General features: G+C 36.4%; 2 protein-coding genes, 1 long non-coding RNA gene and 1 pseudogene across 6 annotated transcripts; all 4 read right to left on the reverse strand.

The window, feature by feature from the left end:
- Window positions 1–838: 838 nt before the first annotated feature.
- On the reverse strand, window positions 839–5,323 carry LOC137024964 (nuclear factor 7, brain-like; annotated as a pseudogene).
- Window positions 5,324–7,050: 1,727 nt separating this feature from the next.
- On the reverse strand, window positions 7,051–9,652 carry LOC137025268 (protein enabled homolog). Its single transcript, XM_067393285.1, has 2 exons — window positions 8,462–9,652; window positions 7,051–7,539 (listed from the first exon to the last, which is right to left on the reverse strand). The coding sequence occupies exons 1-2, from the start codon at window positions 8,495–8,497 to the stop codon at window positions 7,051–7,053; spliced, it is 525 nt and encodes a 174-aa protein (XP_067249386.1). The 5' UTR covers window positions 8,498–9,652.
- Window positions 9,653–13,468: 3,816 nt separating this feature from the next.
- Window positions 13,469–19,022, reverse strand: LOC137024970 (gastrula zinc finger protein XlCGF57.1-like). 4 transcript variants are annotated; one of them, XM_067392950.1, is made up of 3 exons: window positions 18,976–19,022; window positions 18,126–18,344; window positions 13,469–15,537 (listed from the first exon to the last, which is right to left on the reverse strand). In XM_067392950.1, exons 2-3 carry the CDS (start codon window positions 18,295–18,297, stop codon window positions 14,555–14,557), a joined length of 1,155 nt encoding a protein of 384 aa, XP_067249051.1. In that variant the 5' UTR covers window positions 18,298–18,344; window positions 18,976–19,022; the 3' UTR covers window positions 13,469–14,554. The 4 variants fall into 4 exon arrangements, with proteins under 4 accessions (XP_067249051.1, XP_067249052.1, XP_067249050.1 ...); XM_067392951.1 differs by having other exon boundaries at window positions 18,829–18,997; XM_067392949.1 differs by having other exon boundaries at window positions 18,804–18,997.
- A 1,668-nt stretch (window positions 19,023–20,690) lies between these two features.
- On the reverse strand, window positions 20,691–23,791 carry LOC137024985 (uncharacterized). The gene is made up of 4 exons (XR_010895808.1): window positions 23,741–23,791; window positions 23,218–23,418; window positions 21,565–21,618; window positions 20,691–21,477 (listed from the first exon to the last, which is right to left on the reverse strand). It is a non-coding gene; the product is annotated as an uncharacterized lncRNA (long non-coding RNA).
- Between the last annotated feature and the right edge of the window lie 286 nt (window positions 23,792–24,077).

Genomic DNA, 24,077 nt, shown 5'->3' on the forward strand with positions numbered 1-24,077 from the left:
ACAGCAGCTTCTGCTGACCCTCTCATCTCCCAATAATAACACAATATGCTTGTTTGACTTCATGCAGCGATGTGCAGACTGATTAGCGGCTGACTTGAAGCAGTGCATGCTGGTTATAAATGTTGTCTGACTTGAGACAGACCATGTGTTCCATTCGAAAGGGCTCATCCCTATGCCCTAATCCCTTCAAAGGGTTTACCCTCCGGAGTGAGATCTTCGAAGGGATGAAGGGTGTAGGGGTCAAAAAAACTCTTCTTTTTGGAACGCACTTCTGCGTCATCTTGACGAGACAATCAAAGAGGAGTAGATTGTGTAAGCTGCGCCCTTTGTTTAACGTTAGTTTATTTATTTATTTTTGGTTTATCACACCATATTGTATTGTATCTATGTGTTTTAAACATTTGAATGGACTGATAAAGGGAGATGTAAAGTATTTTTGTTGAAGTACAATGTCGTTTTGACCATAATAATGTACCAAATCTAACTTGTATATTAAAGTAGTATAGAAAAATACTATATATATATATATATATATATATATATATATATATATATATATATATATATATATTTATAGGGAAAATCGAACTCCGAGCCTCCTGTACCCATTCTGTGATGTAAAACAACTTCACTGTGCAAAGGATCATGGGGGCCTGAAGTGTCCATCAGTTGTACCCTTCAAAATCCTTCATTCCAAAGGGCCCTTTGAAGTGGCCAGTTTTGAGCACTTCGGTTTGGAACAACCCTTCAACATGGCAGCCATGATTGTTTTCACTCAAAAGTGCCCTTCAGAGGGTGATATATCCCGTTTGGAACGCACCAAAAATGATTGTCAGGAGGAAGTCATGAAGTCGGATGCTTTTTTTGCTTCCCGTAGTGACACCCGCTTATTGCGATTATACATACTTTATCACAGCCGAAGTGAAATAATTGCAATATTTGTCAAAAATACAAATATTTCAGAGACACTTTCATTCAATACTTTATGTACTGCTTACAGTGTCTGTTTTTACAAAAATAAGTTCAACATAAGCATATATTATTTAAATACCAAAGTGGGGTCTATGTTTTTATCAGTTTTATTTTGATAAACAAGAAACAATATAAATCAATATAAAACTACATGAAAAGAGCTTTAATTATTATAAAAATACAGATTTGTGAACATTAGTGGAACTGAAGGTGTGACAATAAACACGAAAAACACGTGATCGCTGTCAGGCGGTGAATCAACACAGTCTCAGAGGCAAGAGGTGGATTATCCTTCACCTGAAATGTTTGTCTTTTTATCCTGAAATGCGAGACAAATGTTGTATCACAATAATTAGAAGTTTCCACAGATCAATTCACTCGATTGGGATGGTCTCTTTTATTCTGGTCGGCAAGGACAGTGACTGTAACATTGAGCATATTTTGCCGTATTAAACACGTATTTATACCAATTTAATCGGGCTCCAAAAATTCTTCAAAAAGAACACAAAGAATGGCCTTCTCAGCTGCCATAGTTGCAACTCTTGCGTCATCAGAACGGGGTGTTCAACAAACCACCGTTTCCGTTTAAAAAACATTTTGCAACGTTTTGTCGGGGCTGAACGCATCCACGCACTTGAGAAACTGTTGCTGTGTCCCAATTCGCCTACTTATACTACGCCCTAAAAATATGTACTCTGTCTGTGAACAAAAAGTACTTACTTTTGAGTGTGTAGCAAAAGAGTAGACAAGCTTTGGGACATACTATCACGCCATACAATTGTGTCTTTTCTCTCTGTCGCATCCTGCCACCGTAAACTGGCCTGTCAATCATCTTACATCCTCCACATTTCATTTAGCTACTGTATCGGAGAGAAATGCAGCACAATGATCTGCAGTTGCGGGTCTTTCATGTGGAGAACTCTCCTCATATTAATGCATAATGACGCATTTAAAAGTTAATGGCCAATCGGATCTTTATAAAAGTCCACATTGGTATTTGCAAATGAAAAATAACACAGATAACATTAAATAAATATTTTCTATCAGGTTGAACTGATTATTAGTCACTTAAACCTCTCAGCGTCGATCGTGCATATTCGCCATGTTTTGTAGTTTTTGAACACTTTTTGAACACATTCTTCAAGTCAGCCGCCAATCGGTCTGTGCAGCACTGCATGAAGTCAAACAAGCCTAATCTCTGGAGCAGCTGAACCTGACTGCAGAATCTGGTGCTGCAGCTTCACTCACTCATATTTAACTGTGATTTTCTGCTGTTACAAACACTTTAACTGGTAAAATCCTCAGAGGGGAAGTTGTGCAGAGATTATATAAGAATGGAAAGACAGTCTCTGTGAAGGATGTCCTGAATGTGCACAGACAGTTTTTGGTCACAGGATTAGAGAATGACACTGTTCCTCCATCATAATCCATCTGAACTCTCACACGCTCAAGCTTCTCTTCAACAGTAAAGGCAGTCCAGCATTGCTCTGGGGATTGGGAGCTGTATTTGCTATTCATGTACCGCACACGCCAGACATTAGACTTAAAGAAAACGTCTCCCTTCCTTTGGTTTGATGCTGTGGTTATTCCAAGACTCCAGAGTGTATTGTCACCAACCTCCACATCCCAGCAGTGTGTTCCTGAGTTAAAGCCCTCAGAACTCAGGACACATGCATAATCATCAATCATCAGTAGAGAGTGTGAGACGAGGATATGCCGTGTTTGGATCTAGAGTCAACGGAGCTGCAGAGAGAATAACATCAGATTAGAGGATGAAATATGATGGCATTAGAAATGTAAAACACATATAAAGACTTTCTTGAAAGAGATCATAAATCATAACAATGATCTCTCAGTTACTGTCAGAATGGATTGAGGCTTCAGGTTTAATATCAGTATTCAATAAACACTATTGCATCCTAATACATCAGCATAGACCACGAGGAATAGACTTTTTATGAGTTCACTGTATGATCTGATGATTTTCTGAAATACAGTTAAGATTTACTTAGAAATTCATTTTCTTTTAGAAATTCAGTGATTATATTTCTATCAAATGTTTTAGTTTATATCTGAACTATCTTTTGCACTGGTGTCAAATCTGCTGAGACTCACTGTGTTGGACAGTTTCCATCATCTTCTTCCAGACTCTGAACGACAGGTTACCCAGGTAATGTGACACATGAATCAAAGCTCCAGAACTCATCTCTGGATCTGGCTGTGAGATCTGGACTCTGGAGGAACATTCAGGAGTCAGAACTGCATTGAATTTGAGTTCAGATCCTCTGAGAGAAGAGATACGAGCAGCTCACTCACCTTTCCATTGTGACGGTAAAGTTCTGGAAAATAAAGAGTTTGAAAACATTTTAATATCTCATCAAACACTATTATTGTCAGTGAGTCTCTCTATACAACATTGACAAGTAGTTTTATGATCAAAGAATGAAGCCAGATTCATTTGTCACCTTTAGAAACGAGACGTCATTGGCTTTCATCATCTCCTCCATGTCTTTGATTGTGTGTGAAAGAGCTGAGATGTGTCTGTTCATCTCCTCCAGCTTCTCCTTCATCTTCTGCTTCTTCTGCTCCTCTTCCTCCCTCAGTGCAGTGATTGTAGCTTCTTCTTCATCTCTGAGAAACTGATGAAGCTTCTCAAACTCTTCTTTAATCTGACGCTCTGTTTGCTCAGCTTGAGACTGAAATCAAATCACATTCCCTTCAGTCAGCTCTGTATTAAAACACACTCCACTAATGTCATTAATAAACTCTGTGTGTGTAAATGTGGAGTATTTAACTCTATATATCCTCACCTTGATGTGTTCAATTATCTCATCAAACTCTTCTTTCATTTGTTCTCCATTTTCGAGCTTGGTTTGTAAGGATGTCAGTGCTGTATTAAATTCCTCCTACAGGTTAAGATGAAAATCTGTGAAACTTATGTAGCTAAGAGGTTTAAACATTGTATGTTTGGATGCTTTTGTTGTTATATTATTTAGTAACCCGTGACATTTCTACTGATTTTCAAAGCAAACATGTTTTGTGCCAATGCTGTTACATTCAAGATGTGAACATCGGAGAGTTGAATCTCAGTAGTAACCCAGATATCATGTGATCATTGAAACAATGTTGAGTCAGTGTTGATGCGTCAATGCTTAATTGCATTGAATTAACATTGCAAAGGGATATTGGTTTAATATCACTTTTGCACCCACAATTAATGTTGAGGATATGGTGAGATTTCAACAAATCAATGGTAATGACATTGAATCATCGTTACACTGTGATTGATTCTACATCATTGCTGTCGAATCAACACTGAAATTATCAAAAATGAATAAATGGTAATGTTGAATCAACAGCTGGAGTGCCCTCTGGTGACTGTCTTACATCAGATCTCAACATTATTTTATGTTGACATTTCAGTTGTATTTTCATTGTGGGTTGTAAATGCCCCACTGATTGGGAAACACCCACTAGTGTCCTGCAGAGATACACACCTGCATGATCTTGTGTTCATTAACTAAAAATCACTGTTAGTTCAATATCACTGTCTTCACCCATGTGTGCTGTCGACTTTCATCAAAATTTTAATGCTGCTCCAACACACTTTAAACATTTTAATGCCAATTTCAACCAAAATGATGGTTTGGATCAAAACTCAACATTGTATCAATGTCACCATGCTGTCTGGGAAGTCATGGAGATTTAGTCTGAGCAAAAATAAAAACTGGTCATATTTAAAATATAAATAATACTGTTCTTATGTTTAGCACTGTATTTAACACTTGAAATGAGAGACATTTGTTTTACCTTGTAGGATGAAAGCACTTCACTGATGGGTCTGAATGTGTGATTGGCGTGTTTCTCTGAGTCTCTGCACACTAAACACACAGGCTGTTTGTCCTCCAGACAGAAGAGTTTGAGTTTCTCACTGTGTAAGCTGCAGATCTCCTTATTTCCCTTCTTTATCAATGAATCACACAAGTTTTTTAACGCTAAATTAATTGGAGGTTCATATTTTGAGGATCTCCTGCAGACAGGACACTCCTGAGAATCCTTAGTTTTCCAGAACTGTTGTAGACACTCTTTACAAATACTGTGACTACAGGACAGAAGAACAGGAACCTTGAAGATTTCACAGCAAACAGGACAAGAAAGCTCTTCCACAGATTTTGAATCCATTTCCTCGTCTTGTAAAAGATCCAGTGATCTACAATTTACTTTCACTTTCTGAACTTTGGTTTGAAAAGTAAATAACCATTACAATCAAAAACTTATCTGGATTAATTCAGAAAAACACAAAAATCCTGATATAATTTGTCCTCCTCTGTTCTTCACAACACTGACTCGTTTTAGCTTTCAGCAAAAATGAAAGCTAGAAATAATGACTAGTCACTTCCTGGTAGGTTTTGTAAGAGGTGGAGTTTCTGAAGACAGACTGGTTGTAGATTTACCTTCATTTTATTTGTGCTTTCAAGCATATTCTGGACTCAATGGACTGAATAATGAATCAAGTGAGAATATGTAGTATTAAAGGTGATAGAGAGGATTTTTTCGTCGACTGAGAATCTAAAGACTGTTAGTGAGTTTTTGAAATGAGCGCATGCGTAAGAACAGCCCCCCTCCTTCACAGCTCACCTAATAAATGGTCTTTTATCAGTTAGTAAAGACAGTTTCAAGTAATATTGCAAAAATGTATAAAACAAAACATCCTCTTTAACACCTTTAAATATAAGAAAATTTGATCCTATAAAACAAAAGTTTAATAAAATATATATTGAGATTGAGACTGTCAGTGTGTGGAGGAAACACATTTCATGACTGGATTCATGAGCTTTCAATTCAATATCTATTCATTTTGATACATGGATATAGTAATTTTTCTCGAGGACAAAAATCTAATGTTGTAAACTACACAGCTGGTAAATTATTATTAAAGGGTAATTAATAACTGATTTGTATACAATTGGATTTAAGGCCATTTTTATAATACTAACATTATGATAAAAAATGTTAATGAAAATATAATGAATATGTAATATAGTTATTTTTTATTTAACGAGTTCGATTGCCCATATAATCTTTAGGGTATTAGGTTAGCTAATTTGGCTTGCTGTCCACTGAGGAGGGGCTCGATGAAGCATCTTCAACTCGAGCTCTGATACACCCCCCAGTGAATAAATATAGGATGTGATTACATAGGGCAAGGTACCTGAGATGAAGGTGGAGTTTGGGGAGGTGGAGGGATGCTGAAACAGCTGAGACTGAAGAGAGGTAAGCAGCTGCTTATATACTCTGGCTGTTGATTGGAAGATTAGATGGGCTCGCTCCTCCCTAAATTACGTTTAGGAACTTCACTTTATTTATTTGCAAAATATTCTCTAGAGTTTATGGTCAATGAATGGCTTCTCTGAAGTATGTTACCTGACACATTGTTTACAAGCTGTTTATGCTGAAACACTGATTGAGCAATTACATGAGACATGATACATTTCAATAATTGTACTGGTTCTTTCAAATGGCTCTTTTTTGTTGGAGAAATGACTTACTTTCCATGTGTGAGTGTGATGTTAGAGCAGATTCACACATCTCTAATACACATTAACAGACTGTGACCCTCACATCATCTTATTGCCACCTGAACACAGCTGTGCCAATCCTGCAGCTGTATTTTGATGAGGAAAGTGATCTCAATGCTGAACTGTCTTTCTAGTAGTCAGATAAAGCAAAATAATAAACATGTTTTATATTTTTAAGTGTTTGGTGTCTTACAACAATAATATTCAGACAATATCCATAATTTTAAAAATATTTAAATTAATTAATGTTATTATATCACCCTCTCAAGAAGAGATCGTTAAATATGTGAAATGTCTGCAATTTACAGTGAATTCCTATAAATAAAATGTATGTCCTAAAATATATTATACTTATTATAATTATATGTGGACTATAAAATATATGTAAACACTACAAAAGATAAGCATTTTGGAGAATGGATGCTTGTTTACAGAAATGGAAACCATTCTTAAATCAATCACACATTTACATCAAAATAAATTTTATTAAAGAAATATTTTATTTTTTTGCAATAATCTCAAGAAGGTGAAGAAATCGTTCTTCTCTTTCCTTGGCCTCTCTCTCTCTCCTTTCCTCTCTCTCTATTGCTTCTTGATGTCTTCTTTCTTCTCTTTCTCTGGCTTCTCGTTCCCGTTTTTCCTCTCGCTCTTGTCTTTCTCTTTCTCTACGTTCCTCCCTCTCCTCCATTTCCCGCCATCGTCTCTCCTCCCTCTCTGTCTCTTCTCGCACTCTCTCAGCCTCTCTTTCCTCCATCTCTCGGATTATGTCCTCAAAGTTTTTTCTTTTTGTCTCAGTTCTCTCTGGCTCTGGGCTCACTGAGGCTGATGTGGTCAAAGCAACATCTGTATCAGATGAGGCACTAAGGGAAGATGGACTAAATGAAGGTCTGCCTCCAATATCCTCATCCATGGCATCATACCACTTCCAGGATACTTCTGTGAGTTCACCATCCTCAGTGCTCTCCTCTGTCTTTGGACATTTGAGATCCTACAGAAATGTTCAAACAGAATACAAAGTCAGTCATTTTAATTACATAATTAACAAATAGTCATTAACTGTTGCATTAGTACACAATCTGAAGATGTAGTCCCCAGAGAATTAGCTCTGTCTTCAAGTGTTTATCAAGAGCAAATACTTCACTCTTGATGAGCTCAACAAATGCATCAAAATGTTTCTTTTCAAATGGTCAAACAAGTCTAATGCTCCACAGCAGTTCCCTCTGGATTTTACAAAGAAAAGCATCGGAGGGAACGCCCATGAAAACTAGTCTTTGTTGAGATTTCTGCCCCTCATAATTGGATCAAAAATCCCTGAGGGTGAACCAGCATCTGAAGTACTTCTAGTGCTCAAAGACATAGTTGAGCTTATTGTAAGTCATGTTCACACAGGGAGACAATTTGCTACATGGACAGTAAGATCTATGAACACAAACAAAAATTGCTCCAGGTTTTCCCAGAGGAAAAACTAATCTCCAAACATCACTACCTAGAACATTATTCACAGCTGATCAGGGCCTTTGGTCCACTAATGTTCCTGTGGACTATGCAGTTTGAAGCAAAACACAGTTTTTTAAGCGTGTTTTTAGGTACACACAAAGCTTTTGTGTTAATGGCAGCATGCGATGCACACTACCGTTTAAGAATGATGGACATTGGAGCCTATGGCTGTGAAAGCGATGGTGGCATCTTTAAAGAAAGTGAGTTTGGTTCGAAAGTCCTTGAGGGAACCCTGGGCTTGCCACCGCCACCTGCCCTGCCAGGCACAGACATTTTGAACTGCAATACACTTGTAACAGATGACGCTTTCCCACTCCACACGAAACTGATGTAACCCTATCCTGGTAAGTTTTGCAAAAAAAAAGCATTTTTAAATATAAACATAGTAATGTAGATTGGATACAGGTTCTTACCTCACCCTGGAACAGCAAGTGTCTAATTACCACCATTCCCGGGAAAAGTAATCATCGAGAATGTATCTGGCATATTGGCATCTCGGTGGAGGGTCTTTGGTCGTCAACTTGATTGCAGCATCACGAACACAGTGCACATTGTGAAGGTCTGTGTGGCTTTGCAAAATTTCTTAGCACACACAGATTCTGCAAATTCATGGAACAACAGATGCATTCTCTTAAACTACACTGACAGCACCAACACAAATGGAGACATAATTCCAGAGTGGAGGCGAATTGTGCATGGCGACAACAGCCTTCATGATCCAAGGCTGGTCGAGCAAGAAAGCTGTCCCTCTGAAAAGGGAAAATCTGACAACATTCTTCCAAACACCCCAAGGCTCTCTACCATAAATCAAAGTGTTAAATGTGTATAATATCTTATAAATCTTATAAATGTAGCAAATTAGCTCAAAATAAATATTAATAATTAATCATAACTAGTTGTAATTAATTATTAATATTTTAATCGGTTAATAAAATTAACGTAATGTAATAAAATTAATATTACAATCAATTAACCTGTTGTCCAATGAACGCACAGTGTTAATTGTTTATTAATTCTAAGAAATGTTCATTTCCAGGTTATGGGAAATAACAATCTTATTCTACTAAAAGCCTGTAGTCAGGATCGACATGAATAGGGACTCCAGTACCTGAGCGCAAAACACGGACAACCTTACGTGTGACATGAACAAGACTTTATTAACTAGACTAAACACTTAACTACTCTAACATTCACACACACATACATGCATACAGTTTACCCAGAGAGAGAGAGAGAGAGAGAGCTAAAGCAGAGTACAGGAAGCAAGAGGTTACAGCATTGTTTGACATTCAGCAGATCAACAACCTTGAGCAAACCATCAGTTTAGTTTTAACAGGCCCTTCTTTAAAAGGGGTAAGGATACTCAATGTATCCGATAATGAGACTAAGTTTGATACTTGCATGTCTCTCCAAGTTGAATTAAAACTGTCCTGATGCAATTTGTGGAGGCTCCCGTTGAATCTTTGCTGATATAGTCTTGATGAAAGAGAGCCAGTTGGATTCAGAGGATCTTTGGTGAATGGAAGGTCTAGGCCAAGGCCTGGCACAAGCTTGGGGTTCCTTAGAAGCTTCTAGCTTCTTAAAGCGTCATCTTGACTTCAGCATTTGTCAGTAAAAGAGAAGAGGAGGAAAAGCAGGAAGAGAAGGGGGTTTGATCAGTGAATATAAGGGGTGAAGATGTCACACCCTCTTGAGGTGTCTGAGCCAATAAGGAGTTTCCCTTTCAGAGGGAAGTTTTACGAGCCTTTGTTCTGTAGCAAGATATTAGCATAAGACACTGGATTGGATGAATGAGAGAATAACCTTCTAGATTCTTATAATACTAACATGTCACAGAGTTAGTAACATGTACCATAAATTACCAAATAGGAAATGAAAGTTGGAGTCCGTAGATACCAAACATGCTGCCAATGTGATCTCAGTTAACTATACATTTGCAACTATGGAACATTAATACCAAAATAGTTCAAAAGAGAGAATTAATACATAGAATAAAGCCTATAAAAGGAAAGTCATGAGATGGGAAAATTGGATACATGTTTATACATTTCCCAAGTGGTTATATAGAGAATACATAGGATTAAGAGAGTTTATTTGTCCTTCTCAGGAAGAATGAGTCACTAGTTTCTACAGCATTCTTCCGGATCATAAAAGTACCATATATCTGTAACAGGACACCTAGGTTGGCCTGTGTGCTGGTTGCAGTCTTAGGGGGATGGGTTCACAAAACTTTGATAAAGTGAGTTCATAGGTAATTCATTAAATATATTGAATAATTTTGTGTGCCTGATTGGTCCGGACGCTATATAAAGTGTGCAAATATATTTATACTCAAGCCAAAATATATAAAGCTTTCATTAAAAACACACTGTAAATAAACCAGGGCTTTGTGTTGTGCAGATTGCCGGTGTTGCCAAGCATATGTCCAGATGTGCTTCTCAATCAGTTTTTTGGATAAATGGACCAAGGGGTCAAGGGTTTGGATGATTTAGTTTATGTAAAAGAGGATGACATTTTGGAGTTTACATGACCTATTAAATGCAGAAAACTTCTTAGTGCCTGGAAAAATCAAGGTAAAGATAAAGTTGATTACATAAAACTCATATAGGATGTGATAGTGTAAACTGTAACATTGCATTGCAGTATAATTGAATACTGTTTATAATTATAAATATATAATCCACAGAAAATCAAAACAGTATTGGGGTACTGCAACCTGTTGAGGTTCTACCTTTGGTTCCCCCTGAAACCAACAGTACTCTTGGTTGACCTTCATCAAGCTCCTTAAGCAGTCTAGCATCAACCAGTGTGTCACATTCATGGCCTGAAAATTTCCCTGGAACTTAATGCCAGGAGGTATACAGAGTGCTGTTGAGAATGGCCAGAAACCAAATGACAGGATCCTTGATCATAGGATCCAAACAAAGTACCATTGACTCATATAGCTGTACAAGATGGCAGCCTGCTCTTTCACCTAGTGAAAGTTATGACAGATTCATGAAGGTATCTCTGGAGCAGAAAGGGGAGACATTTGCAAACTCAAGGAGGGGTACTATTGCCTCCAGCGTCAAATGATCAACGCAATCCCATTCCCTACAATTACAGATTTAAGAACCAAATGGCCTTATCTCTTTGTCAATACAAGATCTTGTCCAAAAATTGTGCATACAATGCAAGAGGTGAGCAATCTGTAAAGTCTCCTCCAGCACATCCCAAAGACTTTCAATGGGTTTAAGGTCTGGTGTCAATTCACATGTGGAAATGATTCTTCATGCTCCCTTCCAACCATTCTTTCACAATTTGAGCCTGATAAATCTTGACATTGTCATCCTGGAATATGGCCATAATTTGTGTTTAAGAAATGAAAAGCTACAGACTCCATCAGTTAGGGTTACAGAATCTGTTGCCAAACATATAACATATGCTAGAAACATACTAATTACTGCAATGATCTATTTGACTTTTTAAATCCAAACAGCAACTTTTTTGGCCGGGCAGTGTATATGGCCATTTGAACACCTCACTGACAAAAATGTGCTCAGACTTTTGGAATCATCTATTTAGGAGTGTGTACAAATTATTATTCAGTTTTAAATGCAAACCAACCACTGATGATGCTCGGAACATATTCTCCAGAGGTGAAAATGATGTGGCTGCCATGGTCCTACACAGCAAAATCCCCAGTTAAATCAACTCTGCCCAGAGAACATATGGTCCCTCTCTACATGGAGTTAAAATAACACTGAAGCAGAGTTAAAGTTAATAAGATAATATGCTGTTTGTGGAGTTGTTTAATCAGATCTTGAGAGATTTAATGTCTTTTATCTTGAGTTGAGTTCATCTTAGGCTGTGGCTGGAAGTCAGTTGTAGTTCTTGTGTTTCTCTTCAGTGATTCTGCTTGTTAACAGCAGGTGTTCATCACTAATGCTCAAGCATCACTTAATTATGTCATTAACTTTAACCCGGGTGATTTTCTTGTATACAGCTGTTCCACACATATATATTAGAGTAAAGGTTATGCATATTTGGCGTGCTGTCCGGGGGGGGAGGGCCCTGAGCTCGGAAATTTGGCCCTAACCCAGAGTACTCCCCCCGGTTGTGATAAGAATAGTTAGGACTAGAACTGAGGAGATGGGGTGGAGGAGGGATGCTGATAAACTGTCAACGAACAGAGGTAAGTCTGCTGTATATATACCTCTTATCATTAATTGGGCTGATTAACTGAATGCTCTCCACTCATGTTAATTATATTATCTGAATATGCTCCTCCCGAACGTTGTTAATAAAACATCATATATAATTGTGTGTGTGTGTATATATATATATATATATATATATATATATATATACACACACACACATTTTTTCTCAAACACGTATATGTTGTGAATTTAATCAGATTTTATTGTTTTTAATTTACTCTGTATTTGTATCTATATTTGTATTTAGAGGGGCGTATTCTAGAAAGCAAGGTTATCTTACCATCAAACATACCCTAAACTCTTGGTTGATTAACCCAAATCTTGAATTTTTGTTCAGTGCTAACTTTAACACCTCTGATTGGCCATTGCTTTCAGGAAATCAATAGACATGTCAGGTTGTGGCACTGGCTACAGTAGCTAAATCTACAACTAGATTAAGAATAACTGGTGATATATCGGGTGATATATTAAAAAGATAAGTGCAGTAATTCCAAATGAATGTCAAAAAAATTAGTTAATTAAATCCAAAACTAAATATCTCGCTTTCTTGTGGCCCTGACTGTGCCCTCACGGAGAGTCGGCTGCCTAGTTCACCTACAACCATGTGCCAGCCTATTACTTTTCAACAAATTTCAACAAATGTTTTTCTCCAGTATTAAGTCTCATGTGAATGTTAAGGTTTTCTTTAAGTGTGAAACTTTTCAAGAGATGTTATTTCGAACAAAATCAGGCCAAAATTAAGTTAATTTGGAGAGTTTGAAACAAATTGTCAAGCTAACTTTTCTTTACTCTGAAACAAATTGTCAAAGCTAACTTTTCTTTACTCTGAAACAAATTGTCAAAGCTAACTTTTCTTTACTCTGACATGTATACTGAACTCTTGGGTAATTTATATTATATTATATTATATTATATTATATTATATTATATTATATTATATATATATATATATATATATATAGCAAAATCTGTTATACCCACTGGAACCTCATCAACAGGTAACTCGTTATGAATACCTCTTAAGTTTGTAACAATCAGCCAAATTGGTTGAGTCACAAGATTTAAAATGGGGTCAGATTTTACTGTGTGAGAGAATGAATTAAAAGAATGAGACATAAAACAGTGATAAGTTTAAATAAGAATTGTGTATTTACAATATTCACAGGAACTCTAAAACAACACAATAAAACCAGGAAAACTCAAAAGCATACAGTCCCAAGTACCATACCCTAAAACAGTCCAAGAATCCTAGTGTGCTGATAAAGTCCCAATGTGAGTGTCCACCAGTGTATATACAAATGTCCACAGTAGTGATAATCCAAAGGTTGTGACTGGAGAGGTAAGTCCACAAAATGAAAACTCTGCAATCCAGGTGAGTTCTTGACTGTTAGTGAGTCCTTGTTTGTTTGCCATGCTGCTCTCTTTATACAGATGTTTTTCCTGCTTCCTGTCATGTGACTGGTCACATGACAGGCCAACCATTCATTTCTTAAAGACATACACACTTAAAATGTTAAGAGGAATAAAATGGACTAAAACACATGTAAACCAATTAAAACTCTATAATACATAAAATCATTGTAATAAATAGAGCGGTAAAACATGCATTTTGTGTGACAGTGTCACAAGATAACTAACTAACTAACCCTGGAACATGTGGTAAGTTAACTAACCCTGGAACATGTGGTAAGTAAGGTGAAAAAAGATAACACTGGCAGGTCATCTAACTATTGGTTTGTTCTGATAATGTAATATAGGGCTCCACCTTCTTTTGATGAAAGCTTCTAATTGAAAGTGACACTGATGTTTCATGTTTAATAGGTAAAGCTGCTTGCTTTAAACTAAACTATTGTATAAAGAGTTATATAAATACATGTGATGTGACTCTACCAGAGGCCAAATTGCAGAGCTGGTGCAAACATATCACAGAGCTATGATAAGAAGCCTTCACAACTGCTTTTTTCCTCACAGCATTTATTTTGTTATTGAAAGGAAAATGTACATCACATATTTACATATTCATCTATACAGGTGTTCACCAAGTCTGCTGCTCAGATATTTTGAACTTCTTTTTAAACGCAAGCAAAAAAAAAGGTCACGATTATATAAGGGCCTTGAGGGCAGGCAAACAACCTCTCTATAATGTAAGCTTATGTGAACCACAAGGTTTCTTTTGTTTCTGCATGTCTTTCCACAGTGATGAAATATAAAAGGCTTCTCTCCAGTGTGAGTTATTAAATGATTCCTAATGCGGTTCCTGTCTGTGAAACTCATTCCACACTGATAAAATATAAAACAGTTTGCTCAGTGAATGCTCATGTGGTACTTTAGGGTTACTTTATATTGGAAACACTTTCCACAGTGACCACATATAAACGGCTTCTCTCCAGTGTGAATTCTCATGTGCCTGTTAAGGATTCCTTTTCGGATGAAACTCCTCCCACAGTGTTGGCAGGTGAAAGGCCTCTCTCCAGTGTGAGTTCTTATGTGTTCTTCAAAGTGTCCTTTTTGATTGAAACTCCTTTCACACTGAGGGCATGTGAAAGGCTTCTCTTCAGAGTGAGCTCTCATGTGTACTTCAAAGTGTCCTTTTTGTTTTATACTCTTTCCACACTGAGGGCATGTGTATAGATTCTCTCCTGAGTGAACTCTCATCATGTGGACTGTAAGGTTTTCTTGTTTATCAAAACTCTTTCCACATTGAAGGCACGTGTTAGGCTTTTCTCCGGTGTGAATTTTCATGTGTGCGTTAAGGCTTCCTTTTACAGTGAAACTCATTCCACACTGTTGGCAGGTGAAAAGACTCTTTTTAGTATGACTTCTCAAGTGGCAATTGAGGCTTCCTTTTCGGTTGAAACTTTTTCCACACTGTTCACAGGTGTAAGGCTTCTCTCCAGAGTGGACTTTCATGTGGTCTGCAAGGTTTCCATGTTGACTGAAACTCTTTCCACACTGTTGGCAGATGAAAGGCTTTTCTCCAGTGTGAATTCTCATGTGCCTGTTCAGGCTTCCTTTATGAGTGAATTTGTTTCCACAATGTTGACAGGTGAAAGGACTCTCTCCGGTGTGAATTCTCATGTGTTCTTCAAAGTGTCCTTTTTGATTGAAACTCTTTCCACACGGTAGGCATGTGTAAGGTTTTTCTTCATTGTGAATTGTCATGTGAACTTTAAGTTTCCCATGTTTATCAATACTAAAAGATTTTACTCCAGTTATGAGCTCCTGATGATTCTCAAATTGACCTTTTTTACTTTGTTCTTGGCTGTCTTCTTTCAGCGCCATCAGGTCTAAGGTGAGAAAAGACCAAAGTTAATCCCAGTTTAATAGCACAAATCAGCAGTTACATTTAGACATATAAAGCATCAAAACCAACATCTAGATCCTATACCCATTAATCTACTGAAATAGGTGTTACATGTAATCTGAGAACCCCTTCTAAATATTACTAACATTTCACTTTCTTTAGGACCTATCCTAAAAACTTTCAAGCTGGCAGTTAAACCTTTAAAAAAGTTTGACTCAGGAGATCTGGTTAATTGTAGACTCATCTCAATCTCCCATTTACAAAGGGAGAACAGGAAAGAGGACAAACTCCCTGCTCAACCATCAGACCAACAACTCGTCACACAGTAATTCCATGTAATGATTTATGAACAGAGAACATTTTTATTTATAACTTCGGTATGACCATCATGATGGTCCAAACGCCGCTGGCAGATGCAGTTACAACAGGGTTCCTGCACATTTCTAAAGTCAAATTTAAGACTTTTTAAGACCTGAAGGAATAAAAATTAATACTGTACATTAGGGGTGTGCAATATTGAGGAAAAAAAATCTCTTTTTCCAAAGTTGTTTAAAAGTTTATTTATAATTAATGATATTTTGCTGATACCATGGCTGGATAGGCCTGTTGTGGACAGCTGACTCACGAAGACATTCATATTATTCATATTATTCATATTCTATATGGTGGTTAGTTCCCAGCAGAAACAGAAATTAACAATTTTAGTAAGGGGCAGTATTTGTCACCCTAAATTAATTTCCAGGGCCATTTTTACCTATGTAAGGGCATTTTTTCTAAACTTATTAGATATATGCATCACCTTTTATGTCAAACTCCAACATTAAAATTAAAATCGATTAGAATAATAACACAGTATTGTAATATTACTACTATATGAGCAATTATCATGCGAGCAGGCAGAGTGGTGCAGGTAATGACAGTCATGCTGGTATGGAGACTTAAAATATGACTTCCAATATGTTGTTGTACAGTATATCAAAATAATCTCACTTAGTATGCATTTGGTTGAATTCCAAAGCACTTCAGTTTAACAGGGTTCATTCACTCTTCAGCTTCAGCCAGACCACCTTCTGTATTTAACTTACAAAGAAAGTGTAAAACTCTCACAGTTTAAAACGCTTACGCTACAATCTACACCTTCCGTTTTCAAATTATGGGAAAAAAAGCATAACTGACGCAAAATCAGTTGTGCTTTCTTCCTAAGCTGAATAGGGAAGGAGGTCTGGCAGAAGCTAGATAGTTTACTTTATAACTTGTTAAAAATGGATGCTTTTCTTACACAAGTGCATCACTTCGCTTCAGAAGGCCTTTATTAACCCCCCGGAGCCGTGTGGAGTATGTTTATGATGGATGGAAGCACTTTCTTCAGTTTCATATTGGTTGGTCCCATTCACTGCCATTATAAAGCTTGGATGCGTAAAGATATTTGTGTTCATCAGAAAAAAGAAAATAAGGTAATTTTGAAATTGATGAAGGCAACATGTTGCAAAAGTTTGGACGGAGGCAACAAAAGGCTGGAAACTAAGTGTTGCTGAAAAGAAATGGCTATAGGAACGTTTAGCATCTAATTAGATTAACTGGCAACAGGTTAGTAACATGATTGGTATTAGGGATGTGACGAGACTTTTACACAGTATTTTTAAGAAATCCTGAATAGTCTGCAGGTGCATTTGAAATAACTAATCTTGTAATGTATGTCATTTAAGTTCTACTTTTGGAGTATAAACTATCATATGCAGTAAAAGACAACAATACTGAAGCACTGTAAAATGTTTTACCACAAACTCAACTCACTGGCTTCTCTCCTGTATGATTTTGACCACCGAACTGAACTTCTTTCCAAAAATTAATCATAGAAATAAAAACCTCTTAGTCTTAAGTGTCAACAATATGTGCAACGACAAAGTGCAAATAGAGATCAACCTTTGCTTCAAGCATGATACAGATCTAAAAGATAATTACACAACTCAGCCTAAGATAGCTTTCATATTGGGAGATATTTGCATGCATCATGGAGTCACTTTCAAAATGCAGGGTACTGAAATCGTGTTTGAGTGCACACTCACATTTTACTATCGCTTTCACGATCGAGCATTCTCTGTGAACACGGAGCTACGGTGCTGAGTTTGAACTCTATAAGATAAGACATTTGTTCTTATTTAATGCATGACATGTCATAATAACGAATGCCCACTGACCAAAGTAGGATCTTCTCAAGTGCACTTGAAGGCAGCATTATCCTGCCTTCATGTCCTATTGGAAATTTCGTTCTTCCCACTTCTGAAGTTGTGATTACAAGCTCTAGATTTGAGAAGGTGTTCATGTGCATATTTTACCTAGGAAACTCATATTTACGATAATTCCGAGGGCACATGAAGGCAGTATTAGTATTTGTCTGGTCATGTGATCTCAACATGTCTGTCCATAAGCTGCGACCCGCTCCATGTCAAATAAAACAGCTTTCATTAGGACACTCATATGACATTCTTCAAAATTATCATTCATTTCTGTAGATCTGGACAATTTTAATAAGGATCAATGACTGAGTTCAGCTTTGAGAATGAAACCAACCTGTTTGTTCCTCAGTATCTTCTTGTTTCACTCTGAATATTTCTTCGATCCTCACATCTTCTCTCGTCTCTTTAATAAACACCATCTTTGTTTGTTCCTCAGTATCTTCTTGTTTCACACTTAATGTTTCTTCAACATTCATGTCTTCACTCTCCACTTTAATAAACGCCATCTTTATAATAGTATATGTGGATCTCAGCTGCTTCACCAGGAGTTTTTCTGTGTTTAGACAATTAAGATAAGAATAATTAACAGAAAGAAAAAAAAAATCTAAATTAAATCTCTGTGTGCGTCTCAATCAGCTCTCTAGTTAAGTAGTCAGTGCACTGGTAAGGGAGTCAGTCAGAGTGAGAGTTAATGGACCTAAATCCTGACTAAAATATGATTAGCGATAAATACATACATAAACAACTAGCACAAATTAATACAATTTAATTTAATATTATTGAACGATCTGTAGGCTATATTATATTTAATACATTCAACAAATAAACATTTGCAGTTGGTTTGTTAAAGTTGTCATTACACGTTTGTTTTCTCGTCACATTTCCACTGTTTTGATCCGCGTGCGGCGATTCGAATCACTGAATCATTCCGCAAAACATTTGGTTCAATAAACTCGGAGTTTCAAGAAGCTTCTTCTCCCTCTATCACTTACAGTAGCAATTCGTTACTTACTGCCAAACTGTGAAACGAGACGCACCTTTCTGTTACTCATGCATGGGTGCACTTTACTCACAACACGTTCATTAATGTTATTTACTACATTATAATGCTACAACCAGAAATAAATACAGAGTTGTGAAGTAATTTATTAAGCTATCTGAACTGCTTATATTTCAAACCAAACCTTTATTCAGCTTTATCACAGACGCAGGAGCGCAGCCTTATGACGCCAGATCCCCACACCAAAATAAAAGTAATGATCACACTTAAAAATATATATATATAAATTTACATAAACACATTTAAATTTGAAGATAAATTATTCATGTAAAGTTTGAATCACAGATTCTCAGAGCTATCAATACCTTTGACCATTTTTTCCCAAAAAGGTTCAAGTGTTTGATAGCAGCCATTTAAATGGGGCGCAAAAATATAATTAAAATAAATTATTTAAACAATCTAGTAGTGTGGCACTTTGAGAGAGGCAGTAACTCCAGACTTAAGTGGATGTGGACAAATATACATAACATAATATTACATTAACATTAAGCATACCTTACATTAATACACAGCAGCATCAAGGCCTTTTGATGCATTAAATTTGAGCATCACATTTACATGTCAATTACTGCTAAAAGCAAACAGCAGAACATATGGAATCACTTTTTATGATCTGAGAAACAAACATTTACCAAAATAATAGTTACCCATATATATTTTAGAACTTGTTCAGTCATGAAACTCTGGGCTCTGATGATCCTGCAGCCAATGAGATTGCTTGCTCAACATTTAAATAGTCTGGTTCATTGTTTGCTGTACATAGGCTAGTCCTGCAGTGCTGTCAGTGTTCATGAAACATTTGACCTGTTGGAGATTTTTGTGATGTTAAAAGATAGATTGTGTAGCACTGAAACTTAACTATTTTTAATAATAATAATAATAATAAGGATTATAAACATTTTACAGCCTTCTAAAATAACCAATAGTCTCTATACCTAAAAGCAAACAACGTTTAAAAAAAAAAACTTTTAATAAAACACACTGATTCAAAGCGCTCCAATGCTTCTTGAAGCAGTGTTTTGAAATCGACCATCACTTTATAAGTCATTATGTTGTTTTTTTCGGCGCACCAAAAATATTCTCGTCGCTTTATAATATTAATATTGAACCACTGAACTCACATGAACTGATTTAAATATATTTTTAGTACATTAATGGATCTTGAGGGAGGAAATTTCATTGCTGTGAATGCTGGCCTCACTGAGCCATCGAATTTAAACAAAAATATCTTAATTTGTTTTGCGAAGATGAACAAAGGTCTTACGGGTGTGGAACGACATGAGGGTGAGTAATAAATTACATTATCTTCATTTTTGGGTGAACTAACCCTTTAAAACAAAATCAAAGAACGAACTGACGTGACGTCATTTCGAACAAAATCAGGCAAAACGAAGTTTGTTTTGTGTTCTTTTTGGAAGTTCGAAACGGCTTGCCAAAGTGAACTTGCAGGAAAAGTTCACTCCAGATGCAAAACACCTTCGTACTACCATTGGTCCGTGATAACGTAATAGGAGGTGTGCGCTGAGGCTCTGCCTTCATTCGTGTGGAACTAATCTTTGACTCATTTCATCTGTAGAGTTTGTTGAGGTAAGAGCTCCGCGGGTGAAAACATGAACACACTGGATAGCCGCTTTATAGTACAAAATGAAGTTGTGCTTCTGAAGAAATGAAGCACTGACTTTGTTTTTCAAGTTTGATACTGTAAAGCTGCTTGCGTTTAAGCAATCTATTAAATAAACATCTGTTCTATATGCTATATAAATAAACGTGATGTGACTTGATATGTGAACATTTTCTTATGCTTTCTACAAAAATGCTTGCTGTTTTCTCATTTTTGTTATGTTTATTTTATTACTGAGAAGAAAGTGTACAGCACATATTTACATATTCATCTAACAGTCATCAGATGTTTTATTACCGTATATCGCTGCTCATGCATTTCAAACTTCGTTTTACTCCTAAGCGAAGAACAAAAAAGAACTTCACTTGAAGTATATCAGGGCCTTAAGGCTGGTCTGGTGTCCTCATTAGACTGAGCTCAGAAACTTTCACAGGAATGTTTTTCATGAGATGTTTTAAGTACGTTTTGCACTTCATGAAAATTGGCAAAAATGCCAGAGAAAATGCTTAAAGTATGAAAAAAGTTTGTGTTTTCCTTCTTGATTGAGGTGAAGTCCGTCATCCTTGTATAGATTTTGGACTATTTTTCCATTTTTGAGAAATGGTTTTGTAGTGTTTAGAAACAGAATATTTCTTGTTTGTGAAGTCCAGTGTTGAAGCAAGCTGTTGCATTGTTTGATTGTAGTTTTCATCATGGAGTCGTCGTTCAATCGTGGTAAAATAGCGCTGATTGCGAAATACAGAATGTGTGGATTGACCAGTGAGATTCTTGATATGAGAGTTTTCATTCGCTGGACGACAGTCGATTCAGATGCTCCACTCGCGATGTCGTTTGTTCCTACGTGGAGAATCACTATTGTGTACTTGTGTAGTTTCTCAAAGAGTTTTACGTCTTGTTCAATGGATCTCACAAGAGTTGTGTCTGGATGAACCCAGCACTGAGCATTTGGAAAGTAGCCCTCAATATCCCGACACATTGAGTCTGTGAGGAAGCACACCTGTAGACCTGTGCGAGACAAATACTTGTTCTTACTGGGTTCAGTATTATAATTATATTGTATGTTTATTAATATTGCATGGATTAGATCTTTACCCTTTGGTATGACGTATGTTCTTCTGTTGATTGTAGTTGTTATTGTGCTTTTTTCTAAAGAGACATGGAGAAGAAGGTTAGAGAATAAAATACACCTGTTACAAAAGATCCATTGAGAGTTTAAACCATCTACTGTTGCAGTTTGTTATAAACTTACTGACCATTTTATTTGCTCATCAAAGCTTTTAAATGAAGAACAAATATAGACAGCAGCAGTAACTATCAAGTTGTGTGAGCAGGAGAAATGTTTTATTATAGGCTGTTGTTTTTGACTTATTTATTGTATTTACTGTAAAATTAGTTTAAGTTCTGAGTAGAATTAATTCCTGTTGCACCATCAAGACATCAAGTAGCACGTAAAAAAACGGAACTGGTGCTGCGTTCGTTCTGTAAGTAGAATAGGGAAGGTGTAGGACATACAACATAAGCGTCTTGAAGAATACGGAAAGCGGAAGCACGTTCAAGGCGATCATCTGTGTTTATAAAGCATATACAGTTGTATTTTTTTCCGAAAATGATCGATCGTTTCGCTAGATAAGACCCTTATTCCTCGTCTGGTATCATTTAAAGCCCTTTGAAGCTGCACTGAAATTTTGACCTTCAACCATTTGGACGCCATTGAAGTCCACTATAGAGAATAATCCTGGAATGTTTTCATCAAGAACCCTCATTTCTTTTTGACTGAAGAAAGAAAGACATGAACATCTTGGATGACATGGGGGTGAGTAAATTTTCAGGAAAAGTTTATTTCAAAGTTAACTCATCCTTTAACCCCCCCAGAGCCGTGTGGAGTATGTTTATAATGGATGGAAGCACTTTCTTCAGCTCATACTCATGACCCCTGTTCACTGCCATTATAAAGCTCAGATGCGTCAGGATATTTATTAAAATATCTCTGATTATGTTCATCAGAAAGAAGAAAGTCATATACACCTAAGATGGCTTGAGGGTAAGTAAAGCTTGGGCTATATAAAATAAGCTTTTACATGCTTAGGAGTTCAGATATAAAAACGCTGACTCGTTAGGTAATGTTTACGAATTGAAATCAGATGGCGTGGTGGCTTCACTTGTTATTAGTAGTTGTGTCTGGTCGTAGTTTTAGTTGGTGCAACAAGGTGTAAATATTTATTGGAAGGCTGTAGCTAAGCCCAGCGTAGAGGAACCCAGATGTGCATATCACATGCAAAACTGGAAAGCGCTTTCTTGAGCTTCAGATCTAATCTGATCAGTTGGTTTTACACAACTTATTTACTTCAGATTGTCCAAGTGAAGTTTTAAATTCTATATTAAACAAAAAATGACGATGGAAGAGGCATTTTGATATGAAACGTGGCATCAAGTCGGTTGTGAAAGGTAAAATTATACTTGTTTTCAATTAAAAAGTAGATATTGGGTTTAATGTTACACAAATTATTTTTTAGTTATTATTTTTCCTTATTTGATGCATAACGTGGTAATAATGAACATTCAATATGGAATGTGCAATCTTATGTTCACGTGAAGGCAGCATTAGTATTTGTCTGGTCATGTGATCTCAACATGTCTGTTCACATGAGACGAACCGCTTCATGTCAAATAAATCTGCTTTAATCTGCTTATAAGACATTCTTTAAAAATTACTGAAATGAGTTTAGCTTTGAGAAAGAAACCAACCTGTTTGTTTCTCAGTATCTTCTTGTTTCACTCTTAATTCTTCTTCACTCTCCACTTTAATAAATGACATGTTTGTTTGTTCCTCAGTCTCTTCTTTTTTCACTTTGAATGTTTCTTCAATCTTCATGTTTCCACTCTCCTCTTTAATAAATGCCATCTTGAAAATAGTCGCTTGACCAGAAGTTTTTTTCTGTTTGGACACTGTCATGATTAAAAAGAAATGGACCAAAATATCCTGATTAGCTTTTTAAAAACTAAATATTATTAAAATATAGAAAATTATACAGCCATTAAGCATTTAGTTAGTTATGGTTTATATTTAAAGCATTTGATTCATTTAAGTTTCTCTCTTCACTACTTGCCAGTGAATAAATTCGTGTTTATGACTAATGATTCACGATATAGAGAGTGAAATGAGACGCACAGCATTACAGTGTTACATTCAATATTAATTAATTAATTAATTCCATAGTTCTCTAGAAACTGAACATTTATTGTGGATTTAAACACTTTAAAAACAAACCTCTCCTCAGCCGAATCACAAACGCGGGAGCGCGGCATAGCCTTATGACGGCATGTAACTTAACCAAAATAAAAGTCTTTTCCACACGCTAAAATACTGGAACTGTACATATAGAAAACAGTGTTTGAACTCTTAATAATTCCAGCTACAGACATTTGTGATATTCCCAGTCAAGGATAAAGTGATGTATCTTGTTATTTCATATCACAAAGGATAAGAAAGAACCTTTGAATATTTAAAAATCATTAAGAATTTGTAGATCATAATTAAGTTTGAAGGTTTCAAAACAATTGATTTTGTCTGAATGGAACAAAATTGTTTGCTAAAATAATTTCTT

Source organism: Chanodichthys erythropterus, chromosome 8 (genome assembly GCF_024489055.1).
Source record: "Chanodichthys erythropterus isolate Z2021 chromosome 8, ASM2448905v1, whole genome shotgun sequence".
In the NCBI taxonomy this organism is placed as follows: domain Eukaryota; kingdom Metazoa; phylum Chordata; class Actinopteri; order Cypriniformes; family Xenocyprididae; genus Chanodichthys; species Chanodichthys erythropterus.